This window comes from Manis pentadactyla, chromosome 16, assembly GCF_030020395.1.
Source record: "Manis pentadactyla isolate mManPen7 chromosome 16, mManPen7.hap1, whole genome shotgun sequence".
Lineage (NCBI taxonomy): Eukaryota > Metazoa > Chordata > Mammalia > Pholidota > Manidae > Manis > Manis pentadactyla.
Window position 1 is genome coordinate 56967975 of NC_080034.1, and position 26477 is coordinate 56994451.

The 26477-nt window shown below is 45.8% G+C and overlaps 1 protein-coding gene across 1 annotated transcript in view; it reads left to right on the plus strand.

The window, feature by feature from the left end:
• The window catches only part of LOC130681299 (androgen-dependent TFPI-regulating protein-like), a 64586-nt gene extending 39483 nt beyond the window's left edge, over positions 1-25103 (plus strand). The window contains exons 4-6 of the mRNA XM_057493987.1: positions 4868-4983; positions 16331-16482; positions 24258-25103. Coding sequence (XP_057349970.1) covers positions 4868-4983; positions 16331-16482; positions 24258-24292 — 303 coding nt within the window. The 3' untranslated portion in view covers positions 24293-25103. The remainder of the gene's footprint in view (positions 1-4867; positions 4984-16330; positions 16483-24257) is intronic.
• Positions 25104-26477: the final 1374 nt, after the last annotated feature.

Below are 26477 nucleotides of genomic sequence, written 5' to 3' on the forward strand. Positions count from 1 at the left end.
GAAATGTAGGTTTGTGCTCCCAGAGCAGATCTCCAGAGCTAGGTATTCAGCAGTCCCAGGCCTTCCACTCCCTCCCTGCTCCGTTTCTCTTCCTCCCGCCCGTGAGCTGGGGTGGGGGAGGGGCTCGGGTCCCGGGAGCCACAGCTCTGGTACATTACCCCGTTCGGTGAGGTCTGCTCTTTTCTCCAGGTGTGTGCAGTCTGACGCCGTCCTCTTTCCTGTTGCTCTCTCAGGGTTGGTTGCGCCAATTAAATTTTCTAATTGTATCCAGTTTTAGGAGGAAGCCTCTGTCTCTCGTCTCATGCTGCCATCTTTAATCCTCTTAATTCACTTATTGAGCTATTATAAACACAGGCTAATGATTCTTTATTTCTCTCCCTTCTTATTCCTCCTCATCCATTCTTTGTATGTTAGGTGTTATATTTTGTGCTCTTTTGTGTTTCCTTTGACTGCTTTTGTGGGTAGCTGATTTTATTTTTTGCCTTTAGTTAGTATTTGGTTTGTCTGCTTTTTTTGCTGTGATTTTATTTTCTCTGGTGACATCTATTTAGCATTAGGAGTGTTCCCATCTAGAGCAGTCCCTCTAGAATACCCTGTAGACGTGGTTTGTGGGAGGCGAATTCCCTCAACTTTTGCTTGTCTGGGAATTGTTTCATCCTTTCTTCATATTTAAATGATAATTGTGCTGAATACAGTATTCTTGGTTCAAGGCCCTTCTGTTTCATTTCATTAAATGTATCATGCCATTCTCTTCTGGCCTGTAAGGTTTCTTTTGAGAAGTCTGATGATAGCCTGATGGGTTTTCCTTTGTAGGTGACCTTTTTTCTCTCTCTCTGGCTGCCTTTGATACACTGTCCTTGATCTTTGCCATTTTAATTATTATGTGTCTTGGTGTTGTCCTCCTTGGATTCCTTCTGTAGGGAGTTCTGTGTGCTTCTGTGGTCTGGGCGACTATTTCCTTCCCTAGTTTGGGGAATTTTTCAGCAATTATTTCTTCAAATACACTTTCTATCCCTTTTTCCCTCTCTTCTTCTTCTGGTACCCCTATAATGTGGATAATGTTCTGTTTGGATTGGTCACACAATTCCCTTAATATTCTGTCATTCTTGGAGATCCTTTTTAAGAGATCGTATTTTAAAATGTAATTAGCTGATTTTCAAAATGTGTAGGATCCCTGAATTTCTGTCAGTGGAGAACATTAAGTGCTCTTGGTCTCCCAAGAGTCTTGGAGTTAAGTGTGTGACTGTCCCAGCCTTCGGGATGCATCTTTGGAGCCTGCAGGGCAGTGATGAAGGACTGTGGGCTGCATGGGTTATCTCACTGATGAAGGCTTGCCTTTTCTGCAAGTCACGCAGATGAATCCTAGTGCACTTTTAGCCTCATATGCAAGGAAACTGTTTAAAACAACTATTTATCTACTGGCATGAAGTGAGTAAAAATAAGTGCTTATTTTCCAGTTGCCACTCGTGTAACCTTGTAAAAATTCTCTGTGGGCTGGCAAATGTCCATGTTTATCTACAAGGCTATTTTCAACCAGAGAATCTAAATTCGAATTATTATACTAAGCTTAAATCAGTACTTCATGCTTATAGTTCTGTCTCCAAGTTATTCAGATGAAAGTAGGTACTACACCAAGGAAGAGGAAAAGGCAGACTTCAGTAGACAAGGGTAGAGAAAGAGCAATACTGTCCTTTTAACCAATGCTTCTGGAATGAGATATTTAAAGGAAAATCTACCAAAATGATGGCTTAATTGACAAGGAAAGTTAGCTTCACTCGATCCTCTCTGTTTACACATACTATTGTTTCAGTCTATGATGTTTTGTTTATTCTGGAAGGAAATATTTACCCCTTCTGAGATAATTAATTTTTGTCAGCTTTGCCGTTTATAAGGGAAACTGAGAAACTGTTAATTGAAATACAGAATGAGTCACTGTTTTCAGTAATTTTTGGCAGCATTCTAATTTGTATCAATCCCAGCCTAATTATTAGATTTTTTTGGAAGAAGAGAGCATATTTGATTTTTCTCTTACTGAATTTTTTCTTCCTTTTTTTAATATGTATGTGTTGCCTGACAAACGTTATATAATCTATATCAACATGAGGTGAAATACCCGTACTTTTGAAATACCAGGAGGTTTATTGTGTCACACTTGGCTCTTCACAGCAGCCCAATATTTAGAAAGCTCACAGAATGCAGCCTTCTTCCTTTCCTCATTCTTGACTGAATGAAATTCCCCAGCCTTGACTGAAAAATGTGATTCTTTGAAAGACCTTTTAGCTGATATTAAGCCACAGTATATGGCCCGTCACTAATGACATCACTGAAGTAAACTTCCCAGAAGTCATCAGGAAGAACTCATTTGGAAATCCAATTGACTGTCACTTGCAAAGGGCAGGCTACTAGAAGAGGTGACCAGTCATGCATTCCTGACTTATTTGTTGTAAAAGCATTAATCACTGTGAACTCATTTGCTCCTAATGCAAACGCACCACATTGTTCCACAGGAATTCTGTTCCAAATGATCCTTAATGTAGAGAATGGAAGCTGATGACTGTGGGCAGGGTTAATAAAATCTGTCAGATCAATGGCCAGCATAATGAGACTGTTAATGGTTCCTAATAAAAGTTAGATCTTCCTGGCTGTGGCAGAGAAAAGGCGGACAGATAGGCAGGTGGCTGTGCTGGGCAGACAGCCCCATCTCCTGCCTCCCGAGGCAGTCCCTTGGTGAAAAGAGCATCCTGGTCAGAAACAGCATTGCCAGGGCTGCTACGTGGCCACGGCTGGGAGCATCGGCACCAGCTCTGGGCTGCAGAGGGAGCACAGGGTGGCCACAGGGCGGCTCTGCTACCGCCAGTTGCTTGCATGCCACAAGCCAGGGTGCATCCAAGTGCTGGTGGGGTAGATAGCCCAGAACTTGCCACCCCACTGCACACTGGGCCACCACTGAGACAGAGGATGACAATCACAACGTTAATAGTGATGGTCACCGTTCATGCTCACTGGACGCTCTTGTGAGCCATGGACTAAGCCCTTGCTTGACATGTGCTTTTCCCAGTCCTCACAGCAGTACCTCTACTTATAATGTGCACTATTTGTTGCCCATTTTATAACTGAGAAAGTTAAAGTTTGGTCAGATTCAGTAACCAGCCCAAGGTCAGATTTGAAGGCGTGTGCCCGTGAACACCATGCTCCCCTATCAGAGGAGAGACACAGAAGCGATAGCCTAAAATCAGCCGATGAAAGATGCAGGGCCTGGCAGTGGGCCTAGAAGGTTTTCCATCAGTCCAGCCCACCAGTCAGCATGTTCAGAACGAGCCCTGGAAAAGCATGTAAAAGCTGTGCTTTGGCTCCAGTGCTGTTCCTCTAGGCTTTGCTATTCAGGTGTGAGAACCCAGGGCCTTGCTCTGTGCCACCCAAATGTGATCTTGCTGGGACCCCATCAGGGGACACCCTCCTCTGAGGACTTGTTCCTTCTCATCCCACTGCTGCCCCTTCAATCCTTGTCACATTTCTTGTCATCAGAGGGCTTGGCCTCCTGATTGCACCCTAGCTAGCTCAGGTAGAGCAAGAAGAAGCTACTGCCTTCTGGGGATGCCTTCGAGCACAAGAGAACAGTGCCCAGGGCTTCAGCAGGTTGGCTGGGCATGGGAGCATGGAGACATGGGCAACGAGACATGCCCAAGCTCCAGGGACTATTGCAACAGAGGGGCTGCCTCTGTTGCCTCAGGGCTCAAGAACGGGATGGAGTGGAGCTTGCAGACAGTGGCCATGGATGCCAGAGGCTGCCAGGAGCTGAGGCAGTCGGGGAGCAGGGATGAGAGAGCTGTAAAGATAAAAAGCATAAAATCCGAGCACTATTGGGTGCTTCCAAGTGGTGGGATGGAAGCACAGAGCACGGCTGAGGAATACATATGAAAGGAAACTGCACACAGACCCAGTCACCCTTTCCACATCGGTCCCTGTCACCAAGAGAGGAGGACTCAGGAGTTTTCACACCTAGAAACACCACTATTCCTAAAGGCCGTTTACTTGCTTGTGTCGCTAAAAATATCTAGAGTTAAGGTTTGAAAGATGTGAAGAAACATAGTTATGAAGAAGAGGGTGAAGCAGGGAGGAGTGGGAGAGCATAGAGTTTCGGGGGGGTGCCCACCACCACCCACCGACAGGACGCCGCCATGGTGCCAAGTGCAATGGGGAATGCAGGGCCAGGCCAGGCATGTCCTCTGGCACGGCAGAGCTTCTGAATGCACATCACAAGTGCTAGACTACATGGCATGGGATGCGGATGCAGCAGGAGTGAGTGAGAGACATCAGCAAGAGGAAAATTCAGAGGCAGCATCATGCGAGATGGCGTCGGCTGCAAAACACGGAGATGTTATGGACACGGAAGGAAGACGCACTTCACACAGCTCTGGCATGAACCAGGCGTGAGGGTGAGAACATGCAGGAGGAGGGCAAAGGAGAAGGAAGGAAACGGCTTTGTTCTAGTGGAGGCATGTGTGTGTGTGTGTGTGTGTGTGTGTGTGTGAGTGTGACAGAGATATTGTGCATGGTGTGCAGGTGTATGTGTGTGAGTTTGTGTATGTGTTTGGACAGGGGAATAGCAGGTCATAAGCAGAACCAGAGAGGATGACAGAACATTACCAAAAGCCTTGAAAGCCAGATATGTGTTTGGGCCAGTATGGTAGGTAATAGGGAGCCTCTGTAGGTGTTTGGCAGCTAAGGAGCATAATCTAAGCCATGTTTTGGAAAGTTTCATCTGCTAGTTACAGAAGAAGGTAGATAGCAGGGGGACGAAAAATCAGGGGCACTGTAGGCAGCCAGTGTGCCGTGGCATGATGATCTGTCGTCTTCTCTCCTACAGCACACAGTTATATTACCCCTCTCCTTGACTGAAGTCACCCTCGGGCCGCACAGCTACCCGCTGAGGAAGACAGGACTCACCATACTGACTGCTTTCAGCGTTGCATATCTCAGCCGGTAAGAATTGCAGAAAGAAAATCCACTTAGCCTTGTCATTCAAGACTCTGAGGGACATTCCAACAGAAGCATATTGTTCTGTAGCAATGCCTTCATCTTGGGTTAGCAGGGACTTAACCATCTTTACATTTTCAGGTAAGAAGGATTCTTCTTGTTCAGTTTTAATAGTCTTGGTACCACATAGATGCACAGGTGTGGGTAAACACAGGCAGCAAGTTATGAATTTCTCTGTTACAAAGAGTTCATCATGTCAAAGCTATGCTTTACTTTCCCCAAGAAAATGTTGATTTTTGGTTCCACTTGCATTTAAAATGTCTGAATGACTGAATGATTCAAGACATCTAACTATATTCCATCTAAACAGGCATTTAATGGATTGAGCACGCTAGGTCTAGTCCATTCCTGCTGCCTGCATGATGATGGGCTTATTTGCTCCAACATCTGGCACAAGGGCTCCTAGAGGGCATCAGGGCGATTGTCCCAGGTTTGCCGAAGGGCCTAGCTGGAGGCAAGGGAGATAAATAGTTGGTCTAGATTTCATCATTCAACCACTTGGCAACACTCAGTCTCAGAAGTGCTGCCCAGTGATCTGTAATCAAGGGAAAGTGCTTGGCCTTCCACGCAGTGACTAGAGAACCTCCTTCCTGTTCTGGAGGCTTCTCACCCATTGCCATGCTTTTGCCCTACTGAAAGGGGCTTGCCACGCATATTACCCGCAGATTGGAAGCTCACTACAATGTTCTTCCTCTGGTATAGGCTCACATGAGCTCCTCCTGTCTGACAATCGGAGTAATGCCCCCCATCCCTATGTGGGGGACTTTAATTCAGTGCAGTGATCTGCCAAACAGAGGCCAGAAAGAGAGCCCACTGCAAAGGACTGGAGCTCTAGAAGTGCCTGTTTCCTGGGCTTCTCCCGCCTTTGTCTTACAGCCAGGAACCTTAGTGCCCAGAACTCAGGCGAGCTTCCCTCCCAGCTTTCCCTCCCTTTTATCAAAGTATGGTCCTCTTAACCTCTCTGCAACCCTCTTCCCTGAATGCTCAAAGTCTTTCTTGCTTCTCATGGCTCCAAAAAGCACTTTGTCCATAAATCTACCCCGAGACTCCACTGGGTTCTGTGCTGTTCTCCAGCCTGGGGCCTTTGCATCTAACAAAGGATACTTTTAGAGAATAGGGCTTAAGTTGGGGCCTACTGGTAGGTGAGGTCTTGGGCATTGTGTTGAGATGGATTCTGAGACCCACAAAAAATGAGTTTTGGTATCATTTAGAAATATTACCAATAGCATGGACCGGCGAGTAGTAGGGTGTGTGCTGTGTATTCGCCATCTCTGGCTTAACCCAAAGGGATAAATCCCTAAAGATGGAATATCTGGCACCTGAGGTGGGGTAAGACAATATACACATCAAGGCACTTTTCTCTGCTGTATCGCGTGGAGAACCAGGGTGAGCTGTCCAATTCTGCACATGAACTTCCATCCCCTTTTGCTGTTGTTAGGCTTAAATCTGGTTAAGTCTTTCTTGCCAAGTGTCACTTTTGGAGTTCATATATAAGGTAGCACTTCTGAACTATTAACTTTTCCTACCCAGCAACTTAGAAGTTGACGAGTCCTCACATCTAACCCTTGCTCTTTTATCTTCAGAGACCAAGAAGGTAGAAGGGCACCTAAGGCCACTGGTTGATGGAGAGATAAGAAGCAGTGGTAAAAAGGGCTTGGCTTGTTGGGGCCCAGCCATATGTTCAGACCATGCAGGTAATTGGGGTTTGGCGAACGAGGTGCAATAGAATGGGGGCCAGGTGTGAGCACCTATCTGTCCATTCAATTATTCACCAGTGCCAGGCACTGCGCTCTGACGTGAGGATACACCAATACACAAGACACCACGCTGCCTGTAGGGGCTGTGTCGGGGAAAGCATAGTGCAAGAGAGCGGGAAGACAGGGTGATGAGACTTTAACCGGGTACACACAGGCTCTGTGGGCACCAGGCATGGATGCTGAGGGCTGGCTTCTTAAGGGAATTGATGTCTAAGCTGAGACCCAAAGAATGAGCAGGACCAAGTCAAAAGAAACATGGAAAAGACTTTTGCGCAGAGGGAAGAGCATCTGTGAAGGGCTGGAGGAGCTGAGGTATGGCTTGATGGCGAAAAAACTAGATCCTGAGTCACATTGATCAGCCTGGACTTCTCAACCGAGGGATTTCCCACAGAAAAGTTTTAAGCAGAGGAGTGCAGTGGTACAGCTCATGTAAGAAAGGTGACTCTGCCTTCTGTGTGGAAATTAAAGAGGAAGAAGATGGGGAGACCAGTTGCTGGCATTTGTGGTAACTCAGGAGAATTGATATTATCCAGCTAATGACAGTATCAGTCAATCTTCAAATAGTATCAGAGAGAGTGGGTGGTGGAAGGTGACTTGGACACCAGCCAGCAGTGAGGACCTGAAGCCTCGGTGGGTTAAATGACATGCCCAGGATCACATGGCTGGGACCTAAACCGAAGTCTCTGATTTCCAAACCCAGTCCTTTCTCCACTGTATTCACATGGCCAGGTGTTTGGTCAGCTCCCTGTTTGTGCAGAATGCTCTGCTAAATGCTGGAGGGGTGGGCAGGCAGAAAAGCCTCCCCTTGTTCCGGCAGTGGAGCAGCTGCTGTGCTGTCCTTGTTCCCAGCTCTGCGCTGGGATTGGACGTTGGGGTGATGCAGTGGAGCAAGTGGAGGAAGGCCTGGGGCCATCACCAGCAGGACTGTGACTGGGTGGCCCAGCAGGGGCTGACGTGTTCCGGATTCAGACTTCCTTCTCATTAATGAAGTACCAAGTCAGCATTTGTCCCATTAGGACCCATTGCTGCGAGAATGAAGCAGATCCACCTGCACGCAGGCCTTTCATGCGGGTCCTCTGACCGAGCTTCCCCACCTCTCCCTCTACCCCCACAGGGGAGCACACACTCTGCTGCTTATGGACCGACCCTAGCTCAGTGCTCTAGAGTCCGTGGCTCTCGTGGCCGCAGAGGCCACCAGCAAGGTCCACAAGCTGTGGCTATCCATGGAGATGTTTCCGGGAAGTGGCTGTGGGCCAGCTGTTAGGTGTGATAGTTTGGATGGTCAAATAGGGAAATGGCAAAGCAAGAATGAGCCAGAGGATGTGGGCTCAGGCCAGAGAGAGCGTGAGAAACACACATGAGTCAGAAAAATGGCAATAACGCTGAGCTAGAGAGGCATTTCACTGCTGAAGTCATGTTACAATGACCTAAAAATAGCCTCTCAGACTGTGGGGACTGCCTCCTATGTGGCACTGGCTTTTCGTTATTTTTCAGATTGCAAAATTGGAGGGCTGGCCTGTAAGTGGGAAAATAAAGCTTTGCAAAGTAGTAACAACTATAAATCTTTCATTTCCTTTGGATTGCATTAGTCACCTGCAAATACGGTAGCTCATAAAATCCTGCTTCTCTCCCACTCGGAAACAGCTCACTTGGCTGGCTCGCTCACTCTGCGAGGCAGGGGCGAGGATCAGAAAAACAGAGACGTCCCTGCCGCTGGCTCCTATTCATTCCTTTATCGAACAAATATTTCCCTCAACAGAGGGCTGATCCTGCTGGGAAAGGCACAGTTAGACAAGGCCGAGCCCCAGCCTGCAGAGGCTTTGCACTTAACTAGTGGAGATGAACTGTGATCACAAATCATAAGAACACAAGGTGGGAAGTGATAAAGGGCCAGGGCAAGTCCGAGGAGCCTGGGAACACAGGGGAAGCAGGTATGTCTGGCTGGGCAGTGCGGGAAGGGCTGCATGAACAGTGGGCTGGGGCTGGGCTCTGAAGAACAGCTGGATTGGAATCCCCAAAAATGGGAGAAACTGAACGACATGGCAGGATGCAAAGGCCAAAAGGGGTCAGAACAAGTGGGAGCAACGGCCAGTAGCTCGCTGCAGCTGGATTTACTAGTGAAAGAGACTAATAAGAACGCTTTCTGGAGAGCCCGCTCATGAAGGCTTGCAGATGGGAGATGAGAGGAAGTCGGATACAGTGCGCACAGTGTGAGATTTGCATGCTGCTGCTGTTTGTTTCCTTCCATGGCACGAGGGTGGGAAGAATTAGTAACACAGCCAGAGAATTGCATTTTAAAACGGCTTTCTTGCCAATCATGCTTAATATGGATTAGAGTGGCATGGCCTAGGAAGCAAAACAGAATAAAAACAAATGCAAATAAAAGTTTGCCAGAATGTCTTGGCATCTGATTTCATCACAATGTCTTCTTCTTCACCACGGCTATGCCATGGTTCCAGCACTCAGAGCACTCTCCTACCAGCTGCAGGCGATGCAGTTCTCCACGACCTCCATCTCTGAAGAGTCCTAATAATCCAATGAGTGCACACACATGCCCCTGCTGTACACTTAACCCCCCATGTGCATCTCCCCCACACATCGTAAAGGCACAATGCCTAGCCTCTTGGCCCTGACATCTCCACTCGGCTCAGCTTTAAGGTTAGCATGCCGATCCCACCACTGGCAGTGCCAACCTGCTGTTGCCCATCTTCCCCTGTGCTGCTAGCCATGGCGACAGTCCTGGCTGGCCTGGAGCACACCACCTCCTTGCTCTTGGTAGACCAGAAATCTGCTGATGCCATAAGTGTTTCTGCAAGTGTGTTAGCTCTTGCATGCTCAGTGCAGGCATTGTACACACATACAGCTATAACCCAGCCTTGGGGGAGATATTTGTAAAGTCGTTTCTCAATAGCAGCTCCAATGAGGCAAGAGAGAGGACTCCTTTTTTCTGTTCTAGACTCACTCAGGTGAGGTCTTACAGCAAAACTGCCTGATCCTGCTGGGAAATTCTAAATTTCCTCCTCTTAACTCTTGCACCCATTTACACACTCTCACACATATAGACATCTTACCCCTGGAACACAATAAAAACCTGCAGAGCGCTGCCCTACGCTGAGCTCCGAGCTCACTTACCTTGCTATTCCCGTAGCAAAAGTGTGCCCTTACTGCCACGAGTGCATTATGGTGAATTCCCTCCCAGGGGCACCAATACCCTTTCCTGAAATATGACCTCTTTCTGGGACCTTCTAGATGCACCATAGTTTTATAACCTTGAATCTTAGGACCAGAATCTCAGCCCTATTTTCCACAGGACTCCTTAGCCCTCATGTAAATTAACATCTGAAAAGAAATATTAAGATGCCTCACAACTCCCCTTATTGTCAACATGTGGAGTCCAGGCCTGCCAGGATGCAAACTAAAAGGGCTGGAGGAGGAGAACTAGGAGAGGAAATGGTTATCTACACTTCCCATCCTTCCTGCCCAACCCCAGCTCCTGCTCAGCCAAAATACCTGTTCACAGAAATTAGAAATATTAACAGCCAGAATCTGTGCAGTCAGGGACATACCTGAGCTACATTATTACAGTAACAGAATGGGTACTGTGGATTAATTGGCATGTAGCAGGCAAATGAGAAGGAAAACCCAAGGGTAACTCTCATAATTTAAGGCCATTGATGAGGAAAACAGGGATTCCACTACAGTTGCAGAGAAGGGAGGAAAGAAATTATTTTAGGTATCAGTAAAAGGTTCAGTTTAAAATCTCATATCTGCATCTCATTCCAAAAACTTCTGGTTTAATTGGTTTAGGATATATCCTGAGCACCAGAATTTTTAAAGCCCTCAGGACAATTCTAATCTTCAGCCAAGGTTGAGAATCACTCACCTAGAAGAGCTTCCATTTGGAAATTCAGACCTGGCCTTTTCAAGAGAGGTGGGACCTTGGACACCCAGGGAGTGAGCCATCCAGGTGGGATGAGACGGCTATAGAGAGAAAGAGGAGAGAAGTGGGAAGTGTGTGCTGGGGAAAAGCCTCATCTGAGGGACAGGAAGGAAAAGGCGTCAGCAAAGCTGCAAAGACTGGTCGGATAGTAGAAAGCCAGGCATGTCCCAGAACCCTATGGTCCCTGAAGTGGGGACGAAGTTCTGAGCCAGAGGGGGTTTTCCAGGGAGGGGTGGGCAGCAGTTTAAATGCCATGAAGAGGTTGCCATCCCAACAGCTCTGGTTATTGCTGATTTTTCCAACATCTTGGCAAACTATTTACCTAAGACTTCACCTTCACAATTTCTCTTCAGTCTATTTATTTATTTATTTACTTTCTTATTCACTGCTTTACCTAAAATTTATTTGTAAGTAAATCATAATAGGAATTTTTTAAAGGATAGTAGAGATTCACAACTTAATATTAAAAAGCGGATTTAATTTCTGTAGCTTGTTAAAGCCAGAGGATGTTTTTAATAAGTCATCATTCATACTTGATTAGTAGGAAGCCTGAGAAGGCAGGTGAACTGGGTGTGACTAGGGGGTGGGTTTCAAAGGCAGCGAAAGCTAATATCCCACCTAAGGAATCACCAGGTCCCATCCCCTCTCAGGGACATTTTCCTTATAGGAAGTCTCCTGCTAACTTCTTGGATTCCTTTGCAGAATATAAACACAGGTTGTGCTTGCCTCCTGGTATCAGATGCTACCGTCACCCTCTCACATGTCTATGTACGAAGGTGGTATGAAAATACGGGGCCAGAGGATCCTTTTATTCTATTTATTCTGCTGGTGTAGAAAGTTATGTCATGAGAATTAACACTTTAAGAGGTATATGCCTAAAGTGCACAAAAGCCCTGGTTATCTTCTAATCTCTAACTCACAGACTTCCACTATTTATTTCCCTACTGATAAGATGCAAAAAATAAAAATTTCATGATAATCATTGGATACTACAAGATTTAGGATGAAGAGATGATAAGAAATGAATTCTTGTTTACCAGTTTGTGCCTGGCCAGCCAGACTCATGTAGATTCACAAAGTAGGCAGTTCCAGAGGACATAGAGTATTGTGCTGTGAAACAAGAGTCAGAATTACTGGCCTCTTCAAAGTGCTAATAATGTGGGCATCATATTAACTGCAGTTTGGAAGGCCACTGGGTGCATTTTCCAGTTTTCAGAGGCTGCGGAGTTCTTGGTGGGTCAGGAAGCAGATTGCTGCCTACAGCGGCTGCAGAGAATAGCAGTGAAAGGCATCTATAGGGGCTGCGTTCACTCACGAAAATAAAGAACTTGCCATGTTTCCACCATGAGCAAAATGGAAGTGCATGATAGATACCATCCCTCTCCCATTCCAGGATAGTGAGAAAGAGTCAGATAAGCAACAAGAGTAAGTGAATGGTAAGGGCAGCATACGGCCTGAGAACCTAACCAAACGGTTACAGGACATCAAGGAGGTCTCTTAAAGAGAAACTGACTCTTAAGCTGAGACTTGAGGATGAGTACAATTCAGCCAGAAACAGAGCAGGGATCAGTGGGTCCCAGGAAGCAAACAGGTCATGGGTGTTCCCAGGAGAGACACAGCATGGTTGAAGGCCCAGAACCTCTAAGCCTGCTTCATTCAAGCAGCAGTAAAGGGGCCACATGGATGGACTGCAGACCTGAGGGGGCCTGGCTGTGGGGGACAGTGCAAGGCGGGGTGAAGGAGCTGGGGTATTTCCTAAAGCATTAGGGATCACTGGAGGCAGGGAGGGAGCCCATGGACAGATTTCAGTTTTAGAAAGATGGACGGGGTCCTCTGGTGTGGAAAGCTGATTGCAGGGAGCAAAAGCCCAGACAAGGCGAAGGAGCCTGGACTGAGCTCAGGAAATGGGTGCAAGGCCCTGGGAAACATTACCTAGGACTTCCTGGGCGCTGGGCTCTGACGTGGGGGTCAGGGACGCGCTGCCGCTGACTGGGGTGGAGGACACCGACAGATTCAGTCATGGGCCTGCTGCGTCTTTCCTTCCTTTTCTCTCTCTCTTTCCTTTTAACATATACCTACGAAGCCATAAGGAAGTGACGCCAACTGGGTCTGACCATCTCCTCGCTCAGGCCTGGTGACTGCCCTCTATACCATACACGCAACCTTGCCTGAGATTCTATTTGTATTTTCATTTCTTTTCTCACTGTCAGCACACCTCTGCCTTTCTTTGTACTTTCTCTGGGAAAGTACAGATTCATTTGCTTACTCAGGAAGTTCCCTTTATGAAGCCTGGCACTGAAACAAAAGTGAAGCCAATAAACAGAAATTTTCCAAGCCTCTGGGGCAATGTCCTTATTTGTGGACTATCTTATATAATGTGCATGGGAACTGGGAAGCCCTGATTTCAAGGATGTCAGTAAACAAAGTGAACTAAATGCAGCAGCTCGTCTGGCGTGTGTTCGGAGAGCTCTTTGTTGACTCCAGACTCCTAGGCTGAGCTGCTTGGGGGCATCTACTCTCTGTGCCTTACACCCTCTCTGGCCTGTCACCAGGAGCAGCCAGGCAGGAAAGCAGTGCCGTGTGTATCCTTCTAATGACCCATCCAGCATCTCAAAGAACCAAGTATTGGTAACAGTGATAATGCAGGGCAGTAAAATTTGCCACCCCAAATGTGTCTCTTTGGCATGTGGATTACTTTAAGCTGATTATTTTCAAGACACAGAAGGCTGAGACCTTAATAAACTTTGACCTTCCCCCTAAGTTCCTAAAAGGAACTTAAATACAGGCCCTGCTCCAGGAAGGGAGCTATCTCCATAGATAACTATACTGTAATATGAACTAGGGGTGGTAGATGGGAAGGAACCTAGTAGTCTGTGGGTGGGAATTCCTCTCACTGTTCTGTGGTGTCTCTGTGGCCTAGCAAGCATTTGTTTACTAAACATTTATTCCTTTTCCTCTTCCTGTGAATGGTCTTCCTTTCCTTTGAAGGGCTAGACCCCTACCCACTTCTCCTTAGCTCTTGAGAGCATCTAAGTCTCAACTGCCTGACTGCCCTTGGGTCTCAGATTCTTCGGGAGCCCCTTTACGTGTATAACTAAATGTGATTTTCTCCTGTCTGCCTCATGTCAATTTAAGTCTTAGACCTGCCTAAAGATCCTTGAAGGGTAGAGGAAAATTCCTCCTCAAGAATAATTTTTATTATTTTTTTTCAGTCTAGTAAAGTTTTGGTTACATGAGAAGAGCATCTAGACAAGTCTGAGACAGCGGATTGACACTAGGGGCCAGTAGGGCGGCCAATGGCCAATCCTACATTTGTCTGAGCCTCAGAGTGATGCCACTTTAAAATATTTCTTTATTTTGGCAAAATACACATAACAAAATTTACCATTTCAACCATTTTTAATTGAACAATTCTATGGCATCAGGTACATTCACACTGCTGAAACTCTGTCCCCATCAAGCATGAAGTCCCTATTCCCCCCGTCCCAGGGCTCTGACAGCCACAATTCTACTTTGTGTCTCTACGATTCTATGGCCCTAGGGACCTCATCTAAACGGAATCATATGACATCTGTCCTTTTGTGACTGGCTAATTTCACTTAACATAATATCCCCAATGTTTATTCATGTTGGAGCCATGTGTCAGAATGTTCTTTTTGAAGCTGAATAATATTCCATTCTGTGTGTATACCACATTTTACTCATCTGTTCATCCATAGACAGACACTGGAGTTGCTTCCATGTTTGAGCTGTTATGAATAATGCTGCTATGAATATAGGTATGTCTTTTTAAGTCCTTACTTTTGATGCTTTTGTGTATATGCCTAGAAGTGCAATTGCTGGATCATATCATAATTCTATGTTTAATTTTTTGAGCAACTGACAGACTGTTTTTCATAGAAATTGTATTATTTTACATACCCATCAATAGTACCCAGGAGTTCCAATTGCTCCCCATCTTCTCCAACACTTGACATTTTCTGTTTTTCATGTTATTAGGAGCCATCCTAATAGGTGTGAGGTGGTATCTTATTGTAGTTCTGATTTGCATTTCCGTAATAATTAGAGATGTTTAATATCTCTTCAAGTTTTTGTTGTCCATTTATATGTCTTCTTTGGAGAAATAGCAGTTCAAGTTCTTTGTTCATTTTTAATTGGGTTGCTTGCCTTTTTGACTTGCAGTATTTACGTATTCTAGGCATAAATCCCTTATCAGATATATGATTTGCTAATGTTCTTCCCATACCCCCAGGTTGCCCCTCACTCCACTGATTGTGTCCTTTGATGTACAGTGATGGCCCCTTACATTTCACACCACAGACGCCTCCCTTGCCTCACCCCTAGGCCTGGCCCTGATTTTGCACAAGCATTAGCTTGAACTTAATGTCTTTGAAGCAACCAAGATCACACTTGGGTTTCTGAAGGCTTTTAATTAAACACAGAATTTCATTCTTCCATCTGAATTCTCTTTATAACCTGGGGTATCAAATTTGAATGCTGCTTCTGAAGCATAACCTAGTCTATCCTAACTGTTACAAGAGACGAGGAGCCTCTGAGAAAGGTTGCTGAGAAAACTCCCACTGCGCCATCCCTCTGAAGAGAGACGCTTCTTAACTCTTACTCGTAAATAAGCAAAAATGAACTTAAGTCATTACAATATTCCAAGCACTGTTCTATTTTACATCATCCTTAATCCTGACAACAGCTTTAGAAGATGTATGCTATTTGCACCCCCACGTTACACATGAGGGCAGGGGACAGAAACGTAGAATAAATTTCTGAAGGTAACATGGTGAACAGGTGACAGAACTAGGATTTGAATCACAAATGCCTGGTTCCAGGTTTTGTCCTGTCAACCAGTTATAAACTGTAGCTGATTGGTCATCTTCCCCTTATTTAATGTTAAAAGTTATTTCAGATTTTGGCATCTTTCAGAGTAGTTGGTTTCCCACAAACTGCATTTTTAGGCCCCACTTAGACACCACAGCTCTCTCCTGGCACGCCTTCTCCTCCCCCCAGCTTACAGAAGGGGCTTGTACTCCATCCTCCCACGAGCTAGATCTGAGCTTCCTGTCAACCGGGCCGTTCCTCCTTCCCACCCTAGCCATGCGGCATCTGGGAGCTGAAATCAGGCCGAAAGGCAAACCCCAGGGGTACTGTATTGGAGCATTAATGCTTGATATCTGCCCCTCTTACCACAAGGGACTTGGGATAGCTGATGAAAAGCCACACCTGACTCTTAGGTACAGAAAAGCAAACCCCACCTCTCGGGGGTAGGAGTAATTCATGTTTGCACACACTGTCTTTGGCTGAAGTTGTGTTGAATTTCTCCCATATTCTTTCACCAACATTGAATTTTAATGGATTAGGTAAAACAGCGAAGCCCAGCCCATGGAATAGGATGTCTCATTGAATCAGGTCCATTCATCCAGGCAAGACTCCCTCCTGTGTGTGGAATACCTCAGCTGTCCACAGGCATCCCCCATTGCTCCTTTTCATCTGCCTGGGCTCCAGGACCCCACTGATCTTAAGGATAACACGGCCTCCCCCACGATCCCCAGCTGTCCTAATCACTGTGGCTTGTCATTTTCCACAGGGTCCTATGGATCTACTCTGAGACGGGTACCTGGGCGTATCCCGTGTTTGCCAAACTCAGCCCGGCGGGTCTCGCAGTCTTCTTCTCCCTCAGCTACGTCCTCGTTGCTGGCATCTACCTACTTGGAGAGAAGCTCAACCTCTGGAAATGGGGTCAGTTCATTTCCCTTTTACCTACAGACCCATGTCTTCCTTTCCTTCTCTCCACTCCTCCTGGTAACAGGAGGAATGGCTCTCAAGCAGGTCAGTGATGCTTAATGTCTCTGTCCGAGGGACTCAAGCAGTTGCTACCAAAGTAGGCAGAGGGAACGTCTGGGGGAAGTTTGCACTTTCTCAAAGGACCGCATCAGATTATCTCCCCTCCTCCTCCAAACAGCACCTCATTTAACTTCAAGGCTGAATATAATCTCTTTAGAAAGCTCAGGACACAGAAAGCAAAGTATTGCCTTCCCCAGCATGAAAAAAATGGGCTCAGGGCCCCCCTGTTTTCACTGAGACATTGAAGGATACAAGCCATAACCACCCAGGTTTCTTTTTGAAGGAAGTGGGTCCAGAAGACCTCTTAGTGCCCTCCCCGGCTGTGCCCTCCCCGGCGGTGCCCTTCCTGACAGTTCCCTCCCTGGCTCTGCCCTTTTGGCAGGGCCTTCCTTCCCCAGTAGTGCCCTCCGTCGCTGTGTCCTCCCCAGCAGTGCCTTCCTTCCCCGGCAGTGCCCTCCCCAGCAGTGCCCTCCCCGACGAGTTCCCACCTTCCCAACCTTTAGTAAAACATTTACTGGAGAAAATCACATCCTATACTCGAGATTAGAGCTCCCATTTGGACAGGGTGTTGGAAAATGCAAATATGTCAGTAAAGTAAGCTTTCTAATTATAGGTGGGTGGAAGCATGTTGAGCCTTTATAAGAAAAAATTATCTTAACTTTGATCATTTTAAAATGAAGGACTGTATTCTCTTCCTTGCTGTCCCCACCCTCCCCAGCCTCAAAATATTATGGTGTTGGAAAAGGAACCACCAAAAAATCAGGTTTGCCCCCAAAATCAAAACACCCATGATTTTTATCCTACCTCAGAAGTACAGGAGCTCCACCCTGATTTTGTAAATAAGAAAAAGCAAGAGCCACCTTCAGCCCCCACATCACACGCCCACATGCCATTCTGTTCTGTCAAAATAGAAATGGCCGAAGTGGCATCTTCTGTCCAGTCTATGAACTGGTGTGAAAACATGAGCCTGTGTATAAGAAAAAAACCAAGAGTGTATATTTCTGAGAAAGGACTGAGATCCTGCAGAAATAATTGTGCAATTTGGCTTTTTCGCATGTTTTCTACTTTTGAACAATTTAACTGGGTGAGAAAGTCTCAAAGGCAATAGCCTCCTTGATAGCAAACACTTAAAAAATGGAATACTAACAATTACTCCCCAAATCAGGACTCCTAATCACAGGAAATTATCCAGGAAAAATAATGTGTTGACATTTCAGATGTGTTGATATTTAACTCAAACTAGTTTTGGCCCCTTGAAGTTCCCTTGAAGATTTTTGATGCCTTCCCCAAATCTATATGTAAAAACAAAAAAAAAACAAGAAAGGAAGAAAAGAAGAAGCAAACTAATCCATTTGAAATTTGGCAGAGGTGGCACACGCAGAGAAAAGCTTAAATACTCAGAGATTAGAGAACAATAATGTTTTAAATCAACTGTATCAAGTTCAAAAATGAATAATGTCTACATTGTTACTCTGCGGTGACTTTTCAACATCCATTGAATTATAAACAAAATTTTACCTACATTTAATATTATTGAGATTACTATTTTCAACACAAAGCTGCCTAACCAGCTTCATTAGTTAAGCACTATATGCAGTTTTTCTCTATGATTAGGTCCCAATGAGGAAATCGGCTGGCGTCCACATGTGGGGCCTCATTTCCATCGTACATACGTAAATGTTCATGTGAGTTCTGAGAGGCCACTCTCAGTGGCTACATGTCTCTCTCCTCTGTCTAGAGTTTTAACTCCCTAAGAAGACAATGGGGAAAAGGACCCATACAGCATCAGAATAGGATCACGAATGTGTCAATTCTGAACAGGTCTTAATCCTAAATGGTCTAATAACATTAAAAAAGAAGTTAGATCACTTAAAATTCCAATGACAGTGTACACTTTCAGACTGCCTAAAACTAAGCTGAGCTAGTGAACACGCTCTCCCGTGTCCTACTTCACTTAAAACACTAAGCCCACCCTGATTTACAGATGAAAACGCAATCCCTGGAATGACACACGGGTCTCGGTGCCCCAGGCCTGCCCTGGCGTTTGCTGTCCTTCTGAAGGTGCGCCCCGCGGCAGACTGCTCGTTTTCCCTACACGTTGGTGTTGCTCTGTCATGGCCTCTGGCTCTCACACCCCGTCCTTGGCTGTCTCACACCCACTCATCCATTTCAACACACTTCTCCCAGGAAGCCTTCCCGGGTCTGCCCAGAGATTTGGTTTTCCATTACACCCTGAGTTTGGTGAGGGTTATGAGTGTGTCATATGCACCTTTGAATTCCCGATTTCCATGAGCTTACCCAAGGATCAATCAAGGCAGAGAGGATATCCAAGGGCTCCTCGCTCTAGGCATTAAACACAACTTGGTATAAAATGGTTCTGGAGATAATCAGCTAAGTTTGGAGGTTGAAGTATTAAACAGGGAGTTTAAGGTGCACTGGAGGGCAATGCTATGGTATACTAGTTGGAGAGTTTTTGAAAAAGAGACACATTTTAGGGCAGGCCAAGTGGAACAGGGAGATGGACATTGGAAGAGGAATCAAGGAAACTAAGGGATGTTCCTCACCTGGCCACAAAACAACCTTGTAATTCCTGTCAATACACTTCAATGCTTTAGTGATTCCATAACCTCTAAACAGGGTGGCCACATACATCCATTTGCCTAGGACAGTCCTGGTTAGTGCCTGCTATGCCAGTGTGCAGACAGTTCAGCCTCCTTAAGACTTGAACAATCAATTGAGTGGTCCCACTATCTGTGAGCACCTCTCCAAACCTTCTGTTCTGGAACTGTGGAAGCGTGCAAGTAGCCATCCATCCGTCCAAATCCAGGCTCGCCCTAGCCTCCCACCTCCTGCTGCAGCCGGAGCTTCCTTGGATGAGAGCAGAAATGCAAAGGAGGGCTCTGGTGATGCAGAGGAAGGCAGCGCTCAGGAGGAAAGGTCTGTGCTGCACTGCCGGGCTTCCTACCTCGGTCCTACCAGACCTGTGACACCGGGCAGGACACAGTGTCTTTGTGGTCCAGTTTCTCCTACACAGCATGGAAACAATACTGTCCTCCTCCCAGGATCCTAAATCACTTGCAAAGTATTCAGTGCCTGGAATGGGACCTGGCACATGGGTTAGTTATTCTTGCTGTTAATTTCATACTCCCCAGGCAAAACCCAGTAACCTCCTTTTCCATGTGGGCTTTCCAATCCCTCTGTTCGATTTGATGCCTTAGTTTCTACTTTCCCCAGCTGAAGGCAATTGAAAGTAGCAACCACCTAATCACATGTAAATGGACAGAGATGGTGTGGTCCCTGAACAATGTATAGAGGGAAATAGGATGTCAGGCTAATGGAGGCTAGAATTAATTGGAATCTCTGCTTCTGAAATCCTGAGACATGGTGTGACCTGTTGGGGAGTCACCAGCCAAGTACCGAATGGTTGACAAATATCAGCCAAGACCCACCTGTTAAGCAGGTATTTCTCTAGCAACTAGTTCTCAACCTCGATTGGAGAGTTTAAAAAATTATAATTCCCACGCTCACCCAGACCAATTAAATACATACCTCAGGGGATAGGTACATGAAATGGGAATTTTTTAAAGCTCAACAGGTATTTCAGTTTACAGTCAGGGTCAAGTGCCACTGTTACAGAGTAGCGCTTCTCAAACTGACATGTGCCTCCAAATCTTGTTAAAATGAAGATCTTGTTAAATTGTAGATTGTCACTCAGTAGATTTGGGGGACAGCTTGGGATTCTGCCCTTCTAGTGTGTGCCCCAGGAACAGTGAGGCTGCTGGTGTGGGCACAAGGCCTTATAAGCTGCAGGACCCTGGGCTCCAGCAGGTTTGACAATTATGCCTGCAGGAGTCCTTGTCCAGCATGGTGCTCTCCGTAGGTGGCTGCTGGCTGAGAAGGGTGTCAGTAGTGATGGCCACAGCTGCTGAATGTCTTCTGCTTTCTACCTCCTTGTGTGCCCTGTCAACGGGTGAACACGAGGAAGAGAGAGGATGTCAGGAATAGGAAGTGATACCCGTAATCAAATGTAAAATGGAGAGTATGTGACGTTCTCCAGGAGTGCGGAGATGCAGCAAGCTGGCCTATGTACCGGGAAGACAAATGCTGGCAGCCTCAGGAAGGCCCTGCTGGTTTAAGAATATGCTGTGGCTCACGAAGCTCTCAGGAGGTTCCAGAGCACCACCCTGTCTGACTTCCTGTCACTGTCTTACCCCGTGCCCTCTGTGGGCTTTTAAGTGTCATGGGACAGAGGGCTGATGAACACGGAGTCAGCCATTGGAACCAGATACCACCTGGGAGATTCCATTTCTACTTTTTGGGCACACTTAGGTGGGACAGTGACTTCAAAAAGTGGTCGAAGCAGGCAAGGGGAAGCAGCCTGTGGCAGATCACGGTAAGCGTGGCCACCATGTCTGAATCTGCAGGGATGCCCCAGACAGAAGGCTCCCACCCTGAGTGGGAGAGGGAGCCGTCAGAGACCTAGGAGAGGCTCCCTTATCTCTCATTCAAGTCCTCAGTTTTCTTTTCTTTTCTTTTTCCTTTTCTTGATAACACACAAGGATTCACACATTAGGACACAATGGACACAAGTCCATCAGGAAGAGAAACCCAGCCCACGAGATATATCAGGCAAAGAAAGGGCTAAGCGCCTCCAAGCCAAAGTGGCAGGACGTCCTGTATGTAGGTGTGGCTGGAGAGGCAGTCAGCTTGCCCATGTCCCACGACCCCCCTCCTCACGTTCCCGAGGGACACATGCTGGGAGTCAGGCTGTCCTTTGTCAGATTCCAAGACCGTAAGTCCTTTTCTTCTAAGGAGAGTTCATAAGCTAAAAGTTCCAGTCTAACCAAGAGACCTGGTGTCTGTGCCTTGGAAAGAATGACATTGAAACCTTCCTTTAATACTGTTTTCTGTAGACCAGATTTTTTTAAAAGGTGATTTTATTGTTGAAAGCTGCGTAGCAGTCATCTAACCTCCCTCTTGGGTTTTGTCCATGAAAACATTTATTATGTTCCTTCTGTCTTGCTTATTGACGCTGATCCTTTCTGAATGAAAGAATCTTGAGATGATCCCCCATGTATGACTGAAGCAGGTCCACTGGGGCAGCACTTAGTCCTCAACAAACCACGTCTCCGTGCTTGGCCTGACCGCCTCTCCCTCAGCCCGCATAGCGCACACTCTGCATCACTGCCTCTCCCTCTTTCTGGGTCTCTCTGCCCTCAGGGTTTCTCCACCAGAACCTCAGCTCCATCTCCTTCCTGCGGCTTCTACACTGAGACTCACACTTATCAGGGCTTAAGCCTCATTCTTCTCACACCTGCTACCCCCCAGCCATCTGCCTTCTCACCTTTTTCCAAGCCAATCTGCTGAAACCAGGCAAATGTTCTTCATATTTGCATTTCGGAGTCTAGCAGGAGCTTCTGTCATCGTAGATACATAGGTGTAAATCTTTGTTAATAGTGGGTTTTACTCATGCTGTGCTCTGACTATTGGAATAGTAAGGTATATAATTACCTATGGTATCCATAGTGATGTTGATTCAAAGAATGGTTCCTTTACCATGCCTGCAGGAAACATTTGGATCTTGTACAAGATGAACATTTGATGTTCAGCCTGAAATATCTCCTTGGTACAATCTAGCAGACAAAGAAAGGACAGAAATGAGTCGGGGTGGACCTAACTTCCTAAGTGCCAACTAGAAGACATTCCACTGGGCAAAATTCCCTTGAATGGAGAAAAGAGTGATAACAAATAACCCCATTTCCCAATCAGAGTTTGAAATCCTTTTTGTGAATTTTGTTTGGGTAAGATAATTTGATCTATTAGTGAGTCAACAGCCCCCTTATCTCCGGCCATGCCCTATGGGAGCATGGTCAGAGATAAATTCTGAAGACTCAGAGAACCTAGAGAGTGTTCAGCTCTGTGAGAGCTCAGGACATAGGATGGACCAGCACCTGCTATAAACAAAAAGACAAATATGATTTCTGTGGTGCTCACAGCAGGTAAGTACCTACAGAATGAAATGACTGTTGGTGCTCCACACAGAGAAACCTGCGGACAGCGCCTTCTCTAATACATTGTCAGGCAAGTGGGAATTTCTTAGTGCTCCATCCGGCTGCTTGATTATGGATGTGGGAGACGGATCCAGTAAAAGAAGCCACCTGCTGTCCTCCCCCAAATGATCTTCCTGCCACTCCTCTGCTCCTAGGCTGCTTCTCTCTCAGCCTTCATGTTCTGCTGTGCTCCTCAAATGGAGGGGTCTCTAGTCCTCAGCACCTGGGGTTGATGGAGGGAGGTTATGACTACAGTCAGACTTGAGAGGCTGGGAGCTGGTAAACAGCAATGATAAAGAAAGTTTTAGGACCCTTCAGAGTGATTGCAGGGAAACAAATCTGAGAAGTTTGTATTGAACATGCTCTTGGACATGAGGGATTAATGTGTTACTTAGCTGAAAAATGTTTCATTAAAGGCCCAAACTGCATGTGTCAGAAAAGAGAAGGTATTGTGTTTGTACCAATAGACCTAATATAGAGAAGGCCAAGTGGGGAGGAGAAAATTCACATCAAAAATGAAAAATAAGTGGAAGCATAAATGAAAAACAATCTGAAGTCTATCAAGCTGGATAAACTAGCAAGGCTTTGCTGGAGTGACTGGGGGCAGTCTGGATGGATGAGGAGAAGAAGAAAAAGGGAGAAGACTGTCCTTTAAGTGTTGAGAGACTTGAATACAAAGATGGCCACAAAGGCTGTGTGGTGAGGAGCTGGCTATCCCAGAAAATCAGTGTGATAAGGGAGGCTTCAAGCCATCAGTCACTAAGGCCTCTGAGAAGGGGACTTCTAGCAAAATATAGGGAGTTGAAGATATTCAGTGTTTACTGCTAAGGACATAACGGATGGAGGAGGCAGGGTTTGAAGGGTGACACATGGAACTAGGGGCACGAAAGTGCGATGGCAATACTGCCACAAAGCTAACTAGGCTCTCACTTCTAGAATGGACCAGAAAAGAAGAGTTTTCAAAGTAGGATTGATAACATTTAGCAACAGGCAGGAAGGATGATGCATTAATTAAGTTTTAGTCATTATAAAACTTACGCAAAAATTTATGATCAGACTGTATGGAGTTACCAACCCATTGGCTGATCCAAGTCAGAATCTAATACTGTAATTTCAATAGAATAGAGCCCGTCTATGAGCTTACTAACACTGAATCAATATGCTAATACTTTTCCATCCAGGCTGTAAGCTGATTCTGTGAGATTCCTGGAATGACCCCTAATTAGGTGAACTTCGGTCTTCTGTTTCCTCTGTTTGCGGTGGTCTCTTCACCTCCATCTGCAAAGTCTTAAAGTTTGTTGATGGATTGTGTGCAGCCGGCAAACATGTGGCCAAAAGCAATGGTAATCCTGTTAGGTGTGCAGAGCCACGTGAAGGCGAGTGGCACTGGCGGTCAACTGGCTACTGTGAGCAGGTACCATGTTAGACAACAGAGTTGCTTCTCGCCCTGCAGCAGTGGTCATAAGCCTTCAGAACCCCTTCAAGTATGTCTTCTTGCCTTGGGAAAAGTGTCCTTGACTTTCCACTGACTCAAGTCAGGGTGAACGTCTAGCCACACAAAAATATCTGTTAGGGAAACCCTGAAGTCTGATACCTCTCTCTCTGCTCTTGTTTGTACAGGTGACAAGAAGCAGCTGAGGGAGAAGAGGAACTAATTATATGCTGTCTTCCAAAGGCTAAAGATGAAGAAAAGAAGAGAGTTTCTTCCTTCCTTCCTTCCTTCCTTCCTTCCTTCCTTCCTTCCTTCCTTCCTTCCTTCCTTCCTTCCTTCCTTCCTTCCTTCCTTCCTTCCTTCTTTCCTTCCTTCCTGGTGCAGATTCGTGGTGGTGCGACATAGGAAGGTAGAAAGGACTGGGAGTGTTATTTAAATTTAATAATATGGTGATGAAGGTAGCTTAATTTGAGGACTCGTGGTTTTTTGAGGGGTTTACTGGACGTGCATTTGACACCTCCTGCAGTCTCAGAATTTTTTACCTTTGGTCAAAATCTGGCCAAAGGCCAAAGAAACTCACATAAACTGGGTGTGAGAGAATGTCTGAGAGCGAAGAGAACTCATGGTCATCTCAGCACTTCATGTGACCGACGAAGATGCTGAAGGCCCAGGTGAGAAGTCACGTGCAGACAGCCAGAGAGGTAGTGCGTAACCAAGACAACAGCTTTTGTCTCCCAGATCTTCCAACTCCCAGTCCTGTGCTATTCTTGAATAATCCCAAATTTCTTCCAAACAAGCATTTTCATAAACTAGTTATTTTAATGACTTGCTCATCCATTTTTTTCCTCTTGACCTAGATAGCTTCAGCTAAAGTTGTCTACCTGGTATAAGAACAAATTAATTGGGAAAATGAGAGAGTAAGCTGTAAGAATTATTGTGAGCAAGCATTTGAGGCAGGTATAAACATTGAACATAGTGATACTGTCAAAATCTCTTCTGTTCAAATATTGATTAATTCATCAAATAAATATATATTTTTCATGGAAAGTGATACGATCATGAGGCTGCTGAGATTGCTTTGGCACAAAGAACTTTGTCAAGTTAATTTATGGTTTAACAAAGCTGATTGTCAGGTGATTAACAAGGAACCCTGCTTTGATTTTCATGGTAGATTTTTCTGGGTCTTTAATTACAGGCACATTTTGTAAAGAACACAAATGACAGGTGTCTAGTGGTGGGCAAACATATTGGTGTCTGTTGGTGTGTCACTGGGTCCCTGGGGGTCAGTGTGTGGGAGTGATGGGCACTGGACTAATTGTAGTTGGGCTTCCCAACTTAACATTGTACAGGAGCAATTTGGTGAAAATGGGTAAAATTTGGTAAAAACTGTCCCTGAGACCTAATTAGACCTTGGTTGCTGCATGACAGGCGACTGTGAAATAACTACCCCACATCAGAAAAACCAAGAGCCATCTTGAAGTGTTAAGGAAAAAGGCAGAATAGCCCGGTAGGGCAGGCAGTCCAAGAGAAGAGAGGGACAGACACCAAGAAACCTCACCTGTCTCTCCTCCTCTCTACTGGTATCTAGACATGAGCCTCCGGCCCTTTTGGACCGAGCTGGGAACACCACCTCTTTTCCTATACCTGCCGCTTCTGGACTGCTCTGCATGCCTGGTCTCAGCAGGAGGCCAGAGCCATTGTCACAGTGGAAATTCCCCGAATGTAAAGCCTGTGGGGATCGCCTCAAGTTTCCACACCCCAGAGATGACTCGGGCTGCATACTTCTCAGAGTCATAGTTAGCTCTTGGCTGGGATGACTTGCAGATTTCTGTTTGTGGCTTCACTGTACCTGGGACCAAATTAAACCTTGATTGTCGCATAACTGGTCACCAGGCAGGATCTATTCCAATCCCAGAAACACCTCAGCACCATTTCCCTCTGAGTACATACCTAAGCACATAGCACTTCCTTGGGGCTGCTGTCTCTTAAGAAAGCTGCAGAGGCTTACAAAACACCTGTGATCAACACTGATTAAACATTTATTAAAAGATATATGGTATTTGCTGCCTACGCAGGCTGTGTTAAGTCTTTAATGGTTAGAAAACAACAATACAAGCCAAATGATGATATAACCAGCAATAACATTTGTATAGTGTCATGTAATTTACAACCAAGTTCACCTCCATGATCTTATTTTATTTCTACAAAACTCTTATCAGTAGTAAATGTATTATGTCCTCATTTTAGAAATGAGCAAAATGAGTTTCTGATATTAGTGTGCTGATAAATGTCTAAAAACTAACTTTCTGGAGAAGAAGGTAATTTAGGACCCTGATTTGTAGTGTGTGCGCATTTCTATGGTGTTATCACCCCACTGTGACCTTTTTCAAGCTACCAACATGCCCCTG